General features: G+C 36.5%; 1 protein-coding gene across 3 annotated transcripts in view; it reads right to left on the reverse strand.

Moving 5' to 3' along the window:
* Nucleotides 1-555: 555 nt before the first annotated feature.
* The window catches only part of NOVA1 (NOVA alternative splicing regulator 1), a 77063-nt gene continuing 60572 nt past the window's right edge, over nucleotides 556-17046 (reverse strand). For all 3 annotated transcript variants that reach the window (XM_072428922.1, XM_072428923.1, XM_072428924.1), the window contains exons 3-5: nucleotides 12757-12923; nucleotides 8674-8745; nucleotides 556-4612 (exon numbers count right to left, since the gene is read on the reverse strand). In XM_072428922.1, coding sequence (XP_072285023.1) covers nucleotides 3605-4612; nucleotides 8674-8745; nucleotides 12757-12923 — 1247 coding nt within the window. In that variant the 3' untranslated portion in view covers nucleotides 556-3604. The remainder of the gene's footprint in view (nucleotides 4613-8673; nucleotides 8746-12756; nucleotides 12924-17046) is intronic.

A 17046-nucleotide genomic window follows, 5' to 3' on the forward strand; every position in this document is an offset into this window, starting at 1 on the left:
CCCCCAAAAGTTCATATAAAACAGATCCCTCAGAAGCCACTTCTCTGCCTCTCACATTTCTTGATATTTTTAAATTGTGAAGCAGCTCTTTCTATTCCATGATAAAATAGCTCTGCTGCTGCCTTCATTGCAAAAATGAATATGCTGCAATATGCATGGGTGCTATAAACTTGGGACTAATTTCCCAGACTTTTCTCTGTAGAGAATAAACGTTAACCATCTATAGATAAGAAATGACCCTTGTGAAATGCGCCCTACCACTGTCCTCTGACCACACAGTAGTAAACCAGAAGCAGAGCATTGTTAGTGCCACATACAACTCGTCATGAGAGAATGACGACTGTAATCAAAGTAGCATCCTATGCAGCATGTTCATTTTAAGGAGGGTATCTGAGCATGAAAAGCTGATGACCTGCAGATCTGTGTTGGTGCACCTGCTAACACCAGGACAGTGGGGAAAAAAAATCTGAGAGGTATTATTCACTGTTAATGTATTATAAATGAATTGAAACTAGTGACATGCAAGGAAAATAATGAGACGGGAGACAGTGATGGTACATGATGAACAAAGCACATTTATAATGATATGAGTAAATATATTCGCATCATCGGCTAACCACTAGTTACACTGTATTGTCATAAAAACTTACAGAGCTACAGAGACTATTAACGATAAATAACCATTACCAATTAAAACACAGTTTGTACGACAGCTTTGCTCTTTCCATTTTTAAAAACAAGCAATATCATTCCTTTTTTTTTTAATATATATCAGTTTTCTCTTCTTGAAAATGTTTTTTCTTTCTGTAATCAAAGAGAAAGTGAAAATGGAAGGAAAGTAAGAAGAAATTGACTTGATCATCAGATTGGAATGGCTGGTTTCCCCCAAACTTTAGAGGCCTGTGGCATATGTTGTGGGCACCCAGTATGACTCGCAGGTCTCTGGAAATTTGGGGGGCTCATAACAGTGAACAGAAACTGTACAGGAGTAAGGCAGGAAAGTTAAGGGTAAAGGAACTGACAGGAAGGAGGTCTTAAATCAATATTCCAGTCTCCAGTACCCGTTGAGGGACACTGTTGACTCATTAAACCAAAATAGTGATGAAGGTCATTTTTTAGGTTCAATGAACTACAAACAAAATAAATAAAAAGTTAAAAAAAAGATAAACATAAAAAAGGAAACAAAAGATCACAGTTCAGAAAGATAGATGCTGGACGAGAAGCCAGACGAGAGGACATCACAATCATTGTTCAATTATCGGTTGCACAGGAGGAGCAGCGGAAATGTCACTGAGTTGGATATGATGGACGTTATCAATGAATTGAAGTTGAGATGGAAGGAAAACTGTTGTTTGGGAATTTCTCAGCCTGATGATCCAGAGGTAGCCAGCATTTAGTTTTTTTTTTCTTTTTTTTTCATTTTTTAAGTATTATTTTTATTTACTATTTTTAATTACTTTGTCCATTGATTTTGTTTTTTATTGTTTTACGACTGCATGCATAGCATGAGAAGATGCTGGGTTTATGAACAGCCACATTTTCAGTGGCTTGAGGTGGCCCAAATGCAGAGGTTAACATAATGATCTGGCTAGTTGGCACTCAGAAACATGGAGGAGGTGACAAGTTGGAGAACAAAAAGGCTTATTCTAGAAAAAAAAAATCAATAAAAATGGCCCTTGAAGGAACCTGTGCTGTGACAGGTAGACACACGCCGGAAATGAACACTATCTCAGCTAAACGAGCATGCAGGGAAGTACTGACTGAAGCCGACATAAAGATGCCCCACGGAAAAAGAACATGCAGGTAAACGACTATCGGAGCGCCTGCGATGGCTGGTTGAGCCTTGCTCCGGAGGGATCAAAAACAGCTAAAAATCACAGATACTGTTCACAGTAAAATCTACATTGACAACACTAAGAGATCGCTAGTGTTAAAATTATACACAATCAGAAGCGTTTTTAAAAGGCAACGCCCTCGCTAAGTCGTTGCAGATAATGAAACCTCATCAACTAACAGTTGGCACTTTAATCTGTTGTGTGTGTGCGTGATTTGGCTTAGAAAAAACTCCAATACGCTCACAGCACAGCACTATATCTAAAAGGGGAGAGGATGTTAATGGATCAACTGGTGCATGGCTGGCCAGGTACTAGGGGGTCAGCTTAAAACCCCAGTCCTACGAACCCCAAATGTAAACCTTTAACTTGAATTGAAAGACATAGTTAGGATTCTTGATCGTATTCTACCCTGGAGAAGAACAAACATTGAAGCTCGAGGTTGTGCGTGAAAAAGGAATGCCTTCTGATTTACAAATGTACCACCTCAGCCCCGCATCATAATTATTAGGTTAATTCGGACTGCTGTGATAAAATGTTACTAAACGGGAGACAGTGTTGTTTCTCCAGAGTAGAATTGGAAACAAGGTCATCTAGGGGAGGAAAGAAAGCTAGGCTGATTTATTAAGCAATTAAAAAAAGATGGGGCGAGAGACTGGGGATTTAAAAGGATTTCAGCATGAAGGGGCAGGGGGGAAAGCCCAATGTAGGAAGAAAACAGACACAGGTCTTGTCAAAAACTGAACGTCACCCATCAGAGGAGTTAGATCTGATGAGATTCATAAGCCATAAATGAGAGAAATGGAGCCTGGCCAGCCGGAATATTCACCGTCATACAGGTTGTTATGAAGACACTGATCTGTAAACTTATCAAAAAAGGTTATTTTTTTCCACAGTTTTAACCATTTTAATATATATTTTACAGTGCTTTTTTGCAACTATATTGCTTTTAGATAATATATATATATATATCTCTTTTAATGTTTTAATTTAAAACTATTTTTTCTTTTTATTCCAAAACATGTGTTCCCTCACATGCTGCCACCCCAGGGCAGGACACGTGAGTGAAGTTGGACAGTGCTTTTGATTTTCTTTACTCCCTTTTTGTTTTATAGGTACCTCACCCACCCAACCCTCCTGCTGTTTTCCAGCAAAACAGTAGTTCAGTTACAGCGTCGCTAAGGACTAATACTGATTACCTTGTGATTCTGAAGGGACCAGCAACACGTGGCTCTGCAGTGCATTACTGGACACATCAGCCCTCACAGAGATTAAAATTAATGTGTCACTTCATGTTTACATTCAGTTCATTTTCGACTACAACAATGCTGGTAAAATGGCAGGCTTCAAAAAGTTTTTTTGTTTTTTTTTTGTTTTTTTTTTTTACTTTCTGACGCGTAAACAATAAAACCTCAACAAGAGAGAGAGAGAGATAACCTGTCAAAATCCTTCAAATAAAAATTAAAAAACTTAAAAAAATAAAAAACACTAAAAAAATTCCCTCTCTAAAACATCCGTAGAACATGTATTATTTACAGATGCGCTTTGTCAACACTGTTGCGTTCATTTGCATAATTATATATTAATAACCCGACGCACACACTTCCCCTGCCAATAACAAAAATTAAAATAAAACAAAAAAAAATATTCAAATAAAAAATAAAATATAAATCGCTCCTGCAAAATACAGTACATCCATGAAAAGAAGAAAGGGGATTGGGGAGGGGGACAATTAAGTTAACATCCAGGAAAGGGAAGGGAAGGGAGGTCATTTAACCCACTTTCTGCGGGTTGGCCGCCCGGACACCTTGCTCGTAAGTGACTCGTTGCGTTATTAGATACTGGGCAGCTTGTGTGGCGGCTGGTGTGCCTGTTATGGTTACCTTCCGGTTTCTGGTGCCGGGGACAAACTCCCCCTTTTTAGAGATCTGTATCCTGGCTCCAGTCAACTCCTGATATTCCACCAATGTCTTGCCACCTTTGCCAAGTATGGCACCTACAAGATTTTCTGGCACAGCAATTTCTACTACGTCCTTGGAGCCGTCCGTTGACTTTTCTGTCGCCAAAATTGCACTAGCAGCAAGAGGGGATGCTGCCCCAAAATATCCATTGGTAGCTGCGGTGGCAGCAGCCAAGCTGCCTAGTGCAAACGTCCCAGCCGCTCCTCCTGCAGTGCCACCACCCGCAGTTGCTTCGCTGGCATACGTAGCCAGCAAATTGGCTGCTGCAGCTGCGGCTGGGTTGGCGCTTGCAGCAGCAGCTGCTAGAGCTCCTGTGGCTGCTGCTTGACTCAATCCCAACCCTAACGTATTGAGGTTGTAACCATAACTGGCCAAGGTGTTGAGTGCTGATGTAATAGCAACTAGATCATTGCCAGTGAAACCAGAGAGAACAGCGGGGAAGGCTGCCACCCCAGCGAGGTTAGCATGTCCTAGGAGCCCTGCAGCAGCAGCAGCAGTAGGTAGAACTTCAGCAGTGTTGGCATATGGGGATCCTGTGGGATTGGAGTTAGCTACAGGTCCTGTAACATTGGCATAGCTGATGTTCAGGCAGCTACCACTCTGTGGGTCCTCTTGGATCTTCTGCACTATCAGCTCTACTGCCTTGCGGTTTTGCTCTGGCTCGCCACTTACAGTCACCACACGTTCCTGCAGATTAATGCCATCTGGTTTCTGGGAAAGCTGCACCCATGCACCAGACTGTTCCATTACTGCCTTCACCGTGGCACCTCCCTTTCCGATGATCAGACCTGCAGTGCTGTTTGGAACGATGATCTTCACCTAAGGTCAAAAAAGCATGAAGAGGAACCCAAAAGAAAAAGAGAAAGACAGATGGAAATCACATGAAAGATAAAGCAGCATAAATAAAGGCGTCTGTCTATAATGAAAGGCAGTAACTAAGTGAAATGTATTGTTACATGGCAGAATCATAATAGGGATCTAATTTAGTCAATAACCACAGCTAAAGAACCAATAATCTTGAGAACCACAATTTAGTGGTGGTAAAGCACGCTTGATTTTATTCTCTAGTTAGACTATAGGTTTTAGAATTTATTTATATTATTTAATAATGGCTGAGTTCACTTAATGAACCAACACTACAATTTTGCACACACAAAAAAGTAAAATTTGTGCAGTTATTTTAAAATAACATTAATGTACACATATCATAAAAAATAACACATTATTATTTAACTATGATTAGGTATAAAACTATTATTCCAGTGCCATTTGATAATCTTTAGAAAGATATATCAACACTAAAGCCTTGGAAATGTATTTACCATAGCCACTGCCATTTTCCAATGATTTGTAAGCAACACCTCTACTTTTTATTTCATGTTTTATTTTATTTATTTTTTTAATGTGAATATGTTTGATAGTAAACCCAGTGTTTAATATACCTACTGAAATGTATGTTTTTCTATCCAATGCATTCCCATTCTTGAATACAGAAACAAAATAAATTAAAATGGAATACCCAGACTAGAAGAGTTTCTGATAGGAAATATTAGGATCTAGCTGTAAATAAAATGATCATGGTTGCAAGTTATTACTGCAAGATAATACAGTCTTGCTGTAAATATTTTGTTATCAAGTGATTATATATATATTTATATTAGATAATATTATATATTCTGATGTTTTTCTAAATGTATTTGTGTGGGATTTCTGTGTTCAAACATAATATATTTTGGCCCTCCATTGAATTGCAAATCATGTCATAATGTTGGACTTGTCAGCGATTTTTAGATTGTGCAGCATTACAAAACCAGAATCATCTAAGTTACTAGAAAGGGTTAAAGGTTCAGTGCCACCCATGTGAGATGCAGAGGACGGAGAAGAGCTCCTGACAGACGCTTACAGGCAGGAGAACACCCGTAAATTGCAAAAAAATTTAAAAAACGCTGGCAGGACCAAAGAGCGCAGAGTTTAATTGACTGTAATGAAACATTGTAATGAAATGATTGATCTAATTAGCTCTGCCTGGCTATCAGTTGTCCCAACTGCATAAGATGGGTGTTACAGTGGCATTTTTCCTGCATGTATCTGAAGAGACCTGCAGTATGGGGTGCCGATTCTTCAGTATATTTCTTCTGGACTGATATATAAGAAAGCTACCTGACTACTACATTAGAGCTGTCCAATTCTAGTCCTTGGGGGCTGTATATATGCCATGAGTATTATTTAAATAGTCATCTTCTAACACTTTGTAAAACAACCTAAATGTTATGTTGTCTTATACAGAAGTACTATACAAAAAGTATACAGATCCCAGAAACTGGGTATGGACAACCTGCACCATATACTTTATAACCTAAAAATGGAGGGAGAGTTCTCATTTTATCATATGGCACTGGAAATTTATTTTCTTTTGTTAAATGTTTAGAAAGCCAAGAAGGAAGAATACAAGATTAGAAATAGTATTATGTGCTAGAATTTTTTTATCACTTCCAGCTAAGTTGTGTAATCTAAAACAGTTACAAGTAAAAAAAAATATTTCCATGGTGCAATTGGCTGCATTAGGAAACAGGGAGCTAAATCAATCACATATGAATCATCTGTGAACAACTGGCATGTGCTGGCTACAGACAGGCAGATGTCTTTACTAAAGGTATAGGTAATGAGCCATACAGGTTTAAGAAGAACGCCAACCAAACATTCTGGTTGTTACTTTGAATGGAATTACAAAGTGTTGGAAACGTTCTCAATTTTTTTTGTATGTGTTTTAGGTGTTTTTTTTCATCAATTTTTATATTTACCTTTACTTAATTTTTTTCTTGGAATACCGCTAAGACCTATTAAAATGTACCGCTTTTTCTTACCTTTAGGAAAAAGAAGGACTCATGCCCACTCATAAAATGTTTTCAATAAATTGGAAAATATTTGTGTATAACAACTACTGTATTTGAGATCACCCTGTGTGGGACACTCAATGGTTGCACCAAGTTTATTGCATGTATTCAGCACACCATGTATGCCACTCTTTTTCCTGTTTTAAGACAACTTAGCTGGAAAGATGTACCCATTCAGTTCAACTGACAAGGACAAACTGAATGTTTTACTTGGCTATTTTATTATAAACATAATAATATGGGACATAATGCTAAATAATTAACTTCTTGGATTCTAGCAACTTATTATTACTTCATATTTTATATAAACATTTTCTAACATATAGAAACATAAAATGTGATAGTATATATGAAATCATTTTTATCTCATGCTATAGTTATGCAATAGCAATATTTAAAGCAAATGTACATATTTTAATGTATTTAAAAAGAAAAATAAATAAAACTCAGTAAAGCAAAATTTCCTGAAATCAATGCAGAGAATAATGGAGTCAATGGATTATCTGAAAAATGGCAGATTTAGTGTTTGTCAAATAAAATTGTGGCCTATTTATAACGATCAATTTAACATTTTGTTAGCAATGTTAGGCTTTAAAGCTTCTTGAGGCAAACAAAGGAAAAACAATTATAAATCAGATTTGTTAATTCACAAATCTTTTCTTTTCCAAAATAAAATCTTAAAAAATGTTATTGATTTAGACCACCTTAAATCAGGATATCATCATCCATTTTCAATGGAGAAAAGCCAAGTAAAGGCATTTTTAAGTATAGTATTTTTTTTTTTTTTGCTGATCTTTATAAATAGGCCCCATGGTATAAATGATTATTCATAGGATGCTAATGTATATTATTGCTAGAAGCTAGCAGTTCATTGTCTTCCTTTAAAATCCACATTAATGTATTGAAATGTATGTTTACTGAATACTCTAAGCATGGATTCACTGCTGGCTTTTTACGTGCAAAGAACTGTTTTTCTTTTACAGAACTTTAAAGTATATAAAAGTCAATTAATGAAAATATAAATCTGACCAAGGAGATTCCAGCTGTTACATTTCCAGTGCAGGTAAGAAAGTGAGTGATGGAATTAGACTATTGATAGGGGCAATGCATGTTCCTTATCTCTTTCTAATTTTTTCTTTTTTGTTGTTGTCTTTTTTGTTGTATTGCAAACCCAGCCATCCATATTACCCTTGGCAACTACCTAACTTAAGTTACATTTCAGATTTGCCCTTAAAAAATATGATTACTTTGTGATTTGAGCAACATGGGGAGCAATTTTCTTCCACACAATTTCATCCATGATGTCCATTGTTATTCCTGTTGTTGGCCATGACTATTAAAGGGCAAATATGAAGAGCCAATATTATTTCCCCATCACTGGATTCACATTTGCCCTGGCAAAAAAAAATTTGGAATCCTAGGTAGACACTTGATTGTTTGCCGGTGATTACAAATATTTCTTGGCATCCAGCATGATCTTCTAAAAGAAGAGTTTTATTCTACTAAATTATATAAAATGGCATACATATACAATCAAAGGCTGTGCATCAGTGAGTTTATTGTCCACTGCAGACTATGATAAGCCATTCCTGTATAGTTAAGCTGGGCTGGTTTATGTGAAACAAATTGCAAGGAGGGTATAATATGGAAAATGTACCGCAGAGACCTTTTGCTTAATTTTTACTTTAAAATATTATTCTAAAATATTGAATATGGAATCTAGAACCATTACTCTTATGATGAGCTAGCTCCCTTTTTGTTTTCATTTTCCAACTTGCACTGCATAGAGAAAAAGCTGGAATGTACTGGTTGCTTTGAGCAGCATCTTTTTTTTTTGATTTGACAATTGTCTATGTACATTGCACAATTTCATATAATCTGTTCATTAGTAATCTGGAATGTGATATCTAATCATGAACCCTGGCATGTGGATGGAGTTGTACTTTTCTGTGTGGAAAACATGAGACATGGAGAATGGTACTGTACCTGGCTGGCTCTGGAGATGGTCATGGGGTCGGATGGAGAGGACTTGGTGGCTGGTGGTAATGATGACAATGTCTGCAGAACAAAGCAGGGTCAGAAGCAGAATTCAGTCAGCTTTAGTAATAAAATAACCCCTTCATCACCAACAGGCTGGACAGCCACAATGGGGCATGCGCTGTCAAGCGTTGAAGGAGTCCAACCAAAGAGGGAGGAAATATAAACACAAAGTAAAAAGCATTCTCAGGAAGAGCAAGGGTGGAGAGGAGGATGGATGACATTGGAAGAGTGACAGAAAACAAAACTATTTTACTGGGAAGTAAGAAAGGAAAAAAAAAAGAAATCCCATCATAAGCAACATTGACAATTCAAGGCAAATTGGCTTCTTGCTTTTTCATGTAAGGAACCAGGAGGTTATATAATGGTGTAGTTGGTGTATTGTTATATGAGAGGAGAGGGTTTAACACAGTAAGAGCCATACTAATCATCTACATTCTTCATAATGCTACTCATCAGGGATTTATAACTAACTACAGTTAATCTAACTTCACGAGTCTCGGAGACCTGCAATAGTTGCTAACATATGCCAAACAGTGCAACGGTCAGCAGCTACCTTGGGGTTCCTGTAGCCCATGTAATTACTTTAACTGCAATTTGGTATAAAACCACTGATCAGTTGCAGAGGTAGGGGTGATACTTGTTCTTGCCCAACCATACATGAGCCATTGGGGCTCATAATTTCCAGGTCAGAATAGGACACACATTGGAGACATTCTGCTTGTTTTAGAATTGGCATTGTGACAGCAGCTGCAAGAAAGGCTACTCTTTAAATATATCACATTCTCCATGATTACATATCAGTGAGTTACAAGTTTAAGACCATTAAAAATGTTCACTGAAACCTGAGGGCTGTGTTTTAGAAATCATAATCAATTCTCAAAGAATTATTAATATGAATGAGGCCTTCAAAATTATGTTAATGGTTCCTTATAATTTTTTTGTAAATGTAGACTATGAAATGTAAAATTATCAATCAGTAATAATGTCTATGTATAGAATTAGGATATTTGTCTATTAAGGCTAACTATACACAGAACTGAAATCAGTGCTTTATGTAGCTGCTGGCTTTTTCATGTTCTTTCTAGTTCATAGAGACCTTCATGGTAAGATATCTCCATTACAATTCCTATTGTAAAACCAAAGTTACCAGAGCAACACTTCTGTGATGGTTTTTTCCTCTTGGTATAAAATGACAAAATGCTCCATAGGGAAACCCTTGGCATTTGCAAGAGATTTACCGTATGGTTGGAAATGTAACCTGTGTATGTAATCACTGTAAATGTAATCAGTGTCAATCAAAAATATAGAATCAGTAGAATAGGCCTTTTTTTTGTTTTGGCATGTTTAGTGCTCCAAAACAAATACAAGAAACCCATTTAACATTCTGTAAATAGCCAAGCCACATATCAATATTTCTTTAAACTGCTTCATAAACTGTTTTAGTAGATGGCAGCCACAAGACTACTTAACAATACATGTGTTTAAACAAGTACACCCCACTTCCTCTACAAAAATGGCAAAATGATTAAGCCTTTTTCAAAAACATAATAATAATATCTTTATTTAAGACAATAAAATAAGCAGTCAGTGATCAAGAGACATCAATTTGCTATTGCAATGTAAATTATTGGAAAACAACTCAACAGATTGAACCTAATATGTATAGAAATTAGTAGTATCATTGGAATACTTCTGTAATATATGGTAGTATTTTTTTTTTTTATAATGATAATGGTGCTACTTTTGAGCATTACTTTGCAGTTGGATGTTTTTCTTTTGCATGGTAATTGTAAGAAAATATATATTCCTAGTGCATGCTTTTTGTTATATCCCAAAAAATATAACAAAATATAGCATTCCAAGTAAAATTAAGAATCATGATAAATAACAAGCAAATGCAATTTGTTACAGTGTTGTTTGTAGAGGTTCCTGCCCGAGCAATGCTGAATTCCTAAATCCTAGCGCTTTTGTACAAAATTTTGTTTTTATCTCTATCTTATTTTACATAACAGGAAACTTAGAAAAGAATGAGACTTTGCTGTAACGAGGAGGGAAAAAAGCTGCAAAGTTTTTATAATCGGTAGGGCATTTTTTTATGCTGGTATTTAGATTTAGGGTAGAAAGGCAATGTAACCTAAAGGCCAATTCTGGGTTTACTTAGGGGATCTTTTATGAAGCAGTGGCATGGCCTTATCTCTGCATTATCATTATATAAGCAATGTTAAAGAAAGCATGCAGCACAGAGTTTGCTAAACATGCTCTGCATTTTATTCAGGACTTTAAAATGTATTAATTCCAATGAGGCTTCAAAGTCACAAGACCAACCTCACCTTCAATATTCTCAATACAACGATATGTAGAGAATACCTTGCCAAACATTACAGGGTACAAAATTCATGAAAAGAAGAGGAGACAGTGACATGCTTCAATATGGTGAAAATTTCCAGGTAGTTCACACTACTCTGGCACATGAACAGGTGGTGGAGTAAACATAGAAAAGGCAAGTATCAGCAGTGGAAGAAGAAGTTGGGGCGTTGTCTATCAAGTAAATTGTTTACTTTGCTCCAAATTAGCCAATAACTAGTATTAGTAATAATTATAATACCATTTAATTTTAAGCACAGCTTTTTAGAAAGTGGATCTATTTTGTTGCCACCTGTCTCAACATTTTACTGAAACTAAAAATCAATCTTAAGCAGAACAGTAGTTTGTAACTGCTACATATTGCTGCTGCGAGTTTTTTCTGTATGATATCAGCCAAATATTGTTAGAGTCTCTGAGAATTACTAAAAAAAAATAAAGCTTCTAGGAAAGCCAGCCATTTAGCAGAGAAAGTGGAGAAGCCTGTAATTGATCATGCCAAACTTTTAGGGTTGGAACCGTGTAGGAATAATTGTTTGCACATGCTCAATGCTGGGAGATAAACTTACACTGTGACATCCAAAGCCACAAAACCAGCAGTGCGACCTCAATTTGGCTGTGACAGTGATGTATAGCACGTCAACTAAAAATATCTAACACAATGTCAAAATAAATTTGGTATTTCCCTATTCAGATCTGTTCAATATGTTTCGGTTTCCAAAAGTGGTATGGTATAAAGCATGCTCCATATCTGAAAAATTGGTTTCCCATCAATACAGTAAAGATAAATAAACAATAACAAATAATGGCATGTGTCTCTTGAAGACTGAAAAGAATAAGAGGAGCTTTTGTACATGAACATTAGGTTCCCACTGTTTTATCCAGCTGAGCTTTGCATTTCTGTTCATTTTCACAATGTCACAATGGTAATGAACTTTGTCATTGACCTTTAGAACAGTTCAGGCATACAACCAGCAAGGGTAATGCAATGTAAGGCTTCTTCATGTTTTTGTAACATAGCACCCCAAATTACTATTTGACCACCCAGTATAGTCATTTCGGGGCTTTTTATGACCTAGTGTGTTAACAATGGTTGTTTTTAAACAGAACACAACAGCTCAACCAGAAGGAGTACAGGAGAACAAATGCCCACATCCAATAAGTTTAAAATTTGTAATCTATTTAAGAGCCAGTCCACCAAAACATGATATTTTAGTTACAGGCTTTGCCTGTCGATTAACAGAGTTTTTTTTTTTATGTGTTCCAGTTTGCCTGGAAGCTTTGGTCGTTTCCATCCACCTTATGCATATTCCAGCATTTCCTGTTGCGTTGTCCATAACATAATTAAATTGAAACCCAACAGGGATATGGGAGCCCCTAATAATTACAGTAGATGTGCCAGGGCCTCACATTTGGAGATCTCACCAGGAAATTCCCAGGAATATAGGAACCCACAATGTAATTCTCCATCATTTGCCAAAAACTGAAATATTAGTTTTGAGTTGACTTGCTCTTTAACTAATTAATCGTGATAACTCAGGACGGGAGAAATTTGGAAGCCAACATGGGACATTATTTGTTGATGATTTACTCCATTCCTGCGTTAGGTTTGTTACCGAGAACAAGGAACTATATTCTAGTGTGGAATTATGGGGCCAGAACACATACTTGTTTGATACGGTCGGGGTTGACGGTTGTTTGTGGCTGCAGTATGCTAACTGGTTCGGTCTTGGCCACATTTTGTGGCATTTCCCGTATCTTCTCTGCAATGAACCCATGGACGGCATTGAGAGCTTCGACTGTGCCCTGGATCAGACAGACCCTCTCTGTGGTACCTAAAGAGATAAAAAGACACATGCTGTAAAAATATATTCTTTATGTTCATTCAATATGATATAGTGCATCATAATAAATTAACATTTGGATTTGATACAGCAGGAAGGTTGATCTATGAAAGGTGGAGCAAAAGGAATGCTGCAAGGGTAGAACAATTACCTAAAAAAAAAATCAGATTTTCTTTTTTTTTAACCATAACCATAAGTGTCCCTAAAGCAAAGTTGAAAATCCCACAAATCTGAGTTGAAATTAAACATTTAAATCATTAAAATATAAATGTGGGTAGTACTATTGGAAAAGGCTGTTTGATATCCTATAATGCAAACCCCGGTTTCATGGACTCCATATGCAGCATGTATAGGTATTAGATCGATTCAGATCAAGTTTTTTTTTTTGTTTTGTTTTTTTTGCCAACAAGACTTGAAGATATAATTGTACCCATTTACCCAGTCCAGCTTTAAAATATTATGTTCAATTTCTGCATTTTATTTTGCAGATAATTAATGATAATATAAATGCACATATTGAAAGACAAAATAGTTTGATCTATTTTTAAAGAGGTTGTGTTGAAATATTTATTATTCACTTAAAATGATAGATAGTAAAGGACATTTTATATCCCTCTAGGGCATTCTGAATATTTTGCACCCTGTCTGAAGTTTAAAATATTGGTAACTCCCTATAGGCAAGGATTTTGGCAATACGGGTACTGTACCGCATAACCCAGCCATCATTTGCCCATGAAAGCCGAAGCTACCTTACATATACAGCTATTATAATAAAAGACTATATCCATCTGCCTTTACCTTTCAATAAAATTCAGCCATTGAAATAACAGAGATTATTTACCACGGACAAGAGCAACCGTGATGAGCTGTAACCCATAGGAACTAGATTTAAGTGGAAGAACATCAGGTGAGGTTTATCTTAACTCAAGCACATACCAGCAGGGTTTCTGCAAAACACTGCTTCTGATATCCAGAATGACACTTCATTGTGTCTGTGTTACCTATGGAACGACACAGAAAAGTGCCATTTACTGTGATTTGTGACTATTGATGCTGCTAGCAAATGTTAATTGCTGTAAACAATGTGGATATTAAAGCATTGGATTTGACAGCAGAGAACAATCCTTTGGCCATCTGCCCATTCTGCCTATTGGCTGTAGTTTCAGCTTTTATTTTCATTCAGGCATAGCTGTCTTTCACCAGAACACCCCGCTGTTTAAAATTACCTTGATGCCGAAAAATTTCGAGTTCTGGGAACCCCCATTGCTCAAGCATGTAAAAATGCATGTTAAGTGTTCTCAATCCTGCCTACTGGAAAGCTTTTTTCTGTTTTTTATATACAGAGAAAAAGTTGCAGCATGCAGAAACATAGAACAAGAAGCTCAGCCCCACCCAGCACAGAAACTACTAAGTGTAAGAATAGGTTACATACACCTCAGATAAAGATCATCAAAAAGTAAGGGTTTCATTCAAACATACAGTAACTGCGTATATTCATTAGCCATTCTCAACCAGTGTTCTGTGAAACCCTATAGTTACTCTAGAAGTTGCTTGGGGTTCCTTAAACTGAGATTTTTGACCGCCCATGCTGATGCCTGCAAACTTTTTAAGCCAACACCACTTTTCACCACCACTGCAAGGAGAACATTCTTCCAGCTCACCACTAATGTATTGGGTATTTATCCTACTGATACGTTGTAAATTGATTTTAGCAAGGGTTCTCCGAAACCTTGAAATATAATAAAGAGTTCCTCTAGGGAAAAAACATAAGAAAGGTAAGATTTTGTCCTAGTTCCTTGTTATGCTCACCTGTGGGTTTTATTTTTAGAGTTTTTCGCTATACTAGTGAGCAAGAAGAATCAAGAAGAGACTTTTCCAATTACATGATTTATGAAATTGTATGACATTGTCAAGATGAGCACACTACTTGGAACATCCATGGGATTCAACCTTCCAACTGAAATCTCAGTTTTTGGGTATACATATACATAAAATATTTTGTAAGTCTAGGCATCCTATCAGGGGGCTAACAGGGCAATCAATTTTGAATATCATGGATCATGATTTCTACTTTTGTGTCTAACTCCTTTCTGTGCAGCAACAAAAAACAGTTCCGCTTCATTATATGGCTAAGTTTTGGAGTAAGAAGAGGGCAGAAATAAATATACAAAAGTTCCATTATCTATTGCAACTGCAACATAAAAATGTCCGTTTATTATATCTCGTCTACAAAAACATTTTCAAAAATCCTCCCAGTACCTGTTAAATGTGTATTATAGATATATGAAAGCCTCCTTATTTCTAGGTTGACAAAAACAATCAATGTCTTTTGCTAGAAAATATTCAGCAAATAGAAGAAGAATTATCTTCCCATTGTTTAGTGCCTTTTTGTTGCCATAAAGTGGCACAGCAATTCACAGCGGTGATCCGCACACCCTCCACACTGGCAGAGCTGTGGTTACCACCAGTAATAAAAATAAAAACCATAAATCAGCAAACTCGAGGAAAATTTTGTCATGTTTAAAAGCTTTCAGACTTCATTAGTGTCTAAAAGGAACAGCAGGGTCCTTCATCATCGTCACCGAGCTGACAGGACACAGCACTGTATTATAATGCTGCTGAGAAGTGCTCATATAAAGCAAGAGAAAAAAATAGCCCTGATAAGTGCTTCCCGGACCACAGTATAAATCAGGCAAAGGCACAACATTTTCTAGCAGATACATAACCCTTGCTCTTCTCTCCAATGCCAAGATCAAAAAAATTGTAATAAAGTAATCACTGGAATAACTCAACAGAAGAAAGGTAAAGGCTTAAAGTCCCACCAAAAAACTTTCAGAATAAAAAAATATTAATGTAAACCGAACAGATTATTAAAATCTGAAGAGGCTTCAATAGGGAAGAGCCTTGTTCTTTGTGAAGATGCACTTTATTCATTCAATAGACACTGACTCACCTTGGTTACCACTTTATCCAGAATAAAATAGGGGAGGAAGGTCACTGGGCTTTGTTTACTACGCTGTATATATATACAGTGGAGATGCTGCTCTTAATTTAATGCTTGCATTCGTACTTGTATTTATACAATGTCAATGACAGCTAGAATTTGATTTGTTGGTATGGAAACACGGCAGAAATACTTTATTTTCAGTTGCCGTTTTCTATGAGGACCTTTGAGGCACCTATTACCAATGTATTTCAAACCATGGATAAATATGATTTTTGCTTTAAACCTTAAACTAAATCTTCAGAATAGTGAGTGAATTAGATAGGAAATGTCAATGCCATTTTATTTAGTTCTACCTTACAATCCTGCTACAGTAATCACTGCTTTTCATGGATGTTCAGCTGCATTGAATGAGGGACAAGAGCTGTAAGTAGCAATTTACTAATAGGACATGCTCCGTCTTTTTTATATTCTACATAATATTCTACAATATCAAGTGTTGAGAGCATGAATCCTTTGTTTCATCTTTGCTAAGGTGGACAGGAGAATGAACGGCAACAAAAAATATTGGTGCTCCATTAAGGCTTTCCAGCAGTATAAAGGAGATCCTTCTAAAGATAGTATTTCCTATCATCATGTCAACATGCATTGGAAAGCTAATTAATTCATGTGGTAGGAAGGGGTTACAAAGAACCAAAACCCGAGAGTCCAACAGACCCTACACTATTGTATCCTTGGGCAGATATCCTTCATGCTTGCCCGACGTTGGTAGTTTTTACAACACTGGTGAAAACCACGTCTGTCTCCATGCATGATTTAACTGACAATTGTCATAATAAAAAACAATCTTAAAGAGTAGATAGTGAATACCTTGTGACGTGTTTGCCTCAGCCTACAATTTTAATATAGAGTATCAATTTAATCACAGATGCCTTGATAAAAGAATGCTCAATGTGCATTACATTTTGCTAACAAAGAGGTCGTGCAGGTGCCAATAAGCCATTTGTCCGGAAGTATGCCTTAAAGTTAATTATTGTCCTGAAGTCTAATGACAAAAGAATCCTAAAAAAGAAGATAAAAAAACACATCTGATTTGTCAGTAACTTGGTTTAGGACAGATTACATTCACAAAAGAGAACACAGATAACCCCAAAAATGAAAACAGTGGGA

The sequence above is a fragment of the Pyxicephalus adspersus genome, chromosome 12 (genome assembly GCF_032062135.1).
Source record: "Pyxicephalus adspersus chromosome 12, UCB_Pads_2.0, whole genome shotgun sequence".
Classification (NCBI taxonomy): Eukaryota; Metazoa; Chordata; class Amphibia; order Anura; family Pyxicephalidae; genus Pyxicephalus; species Pyxicephalus adspersus.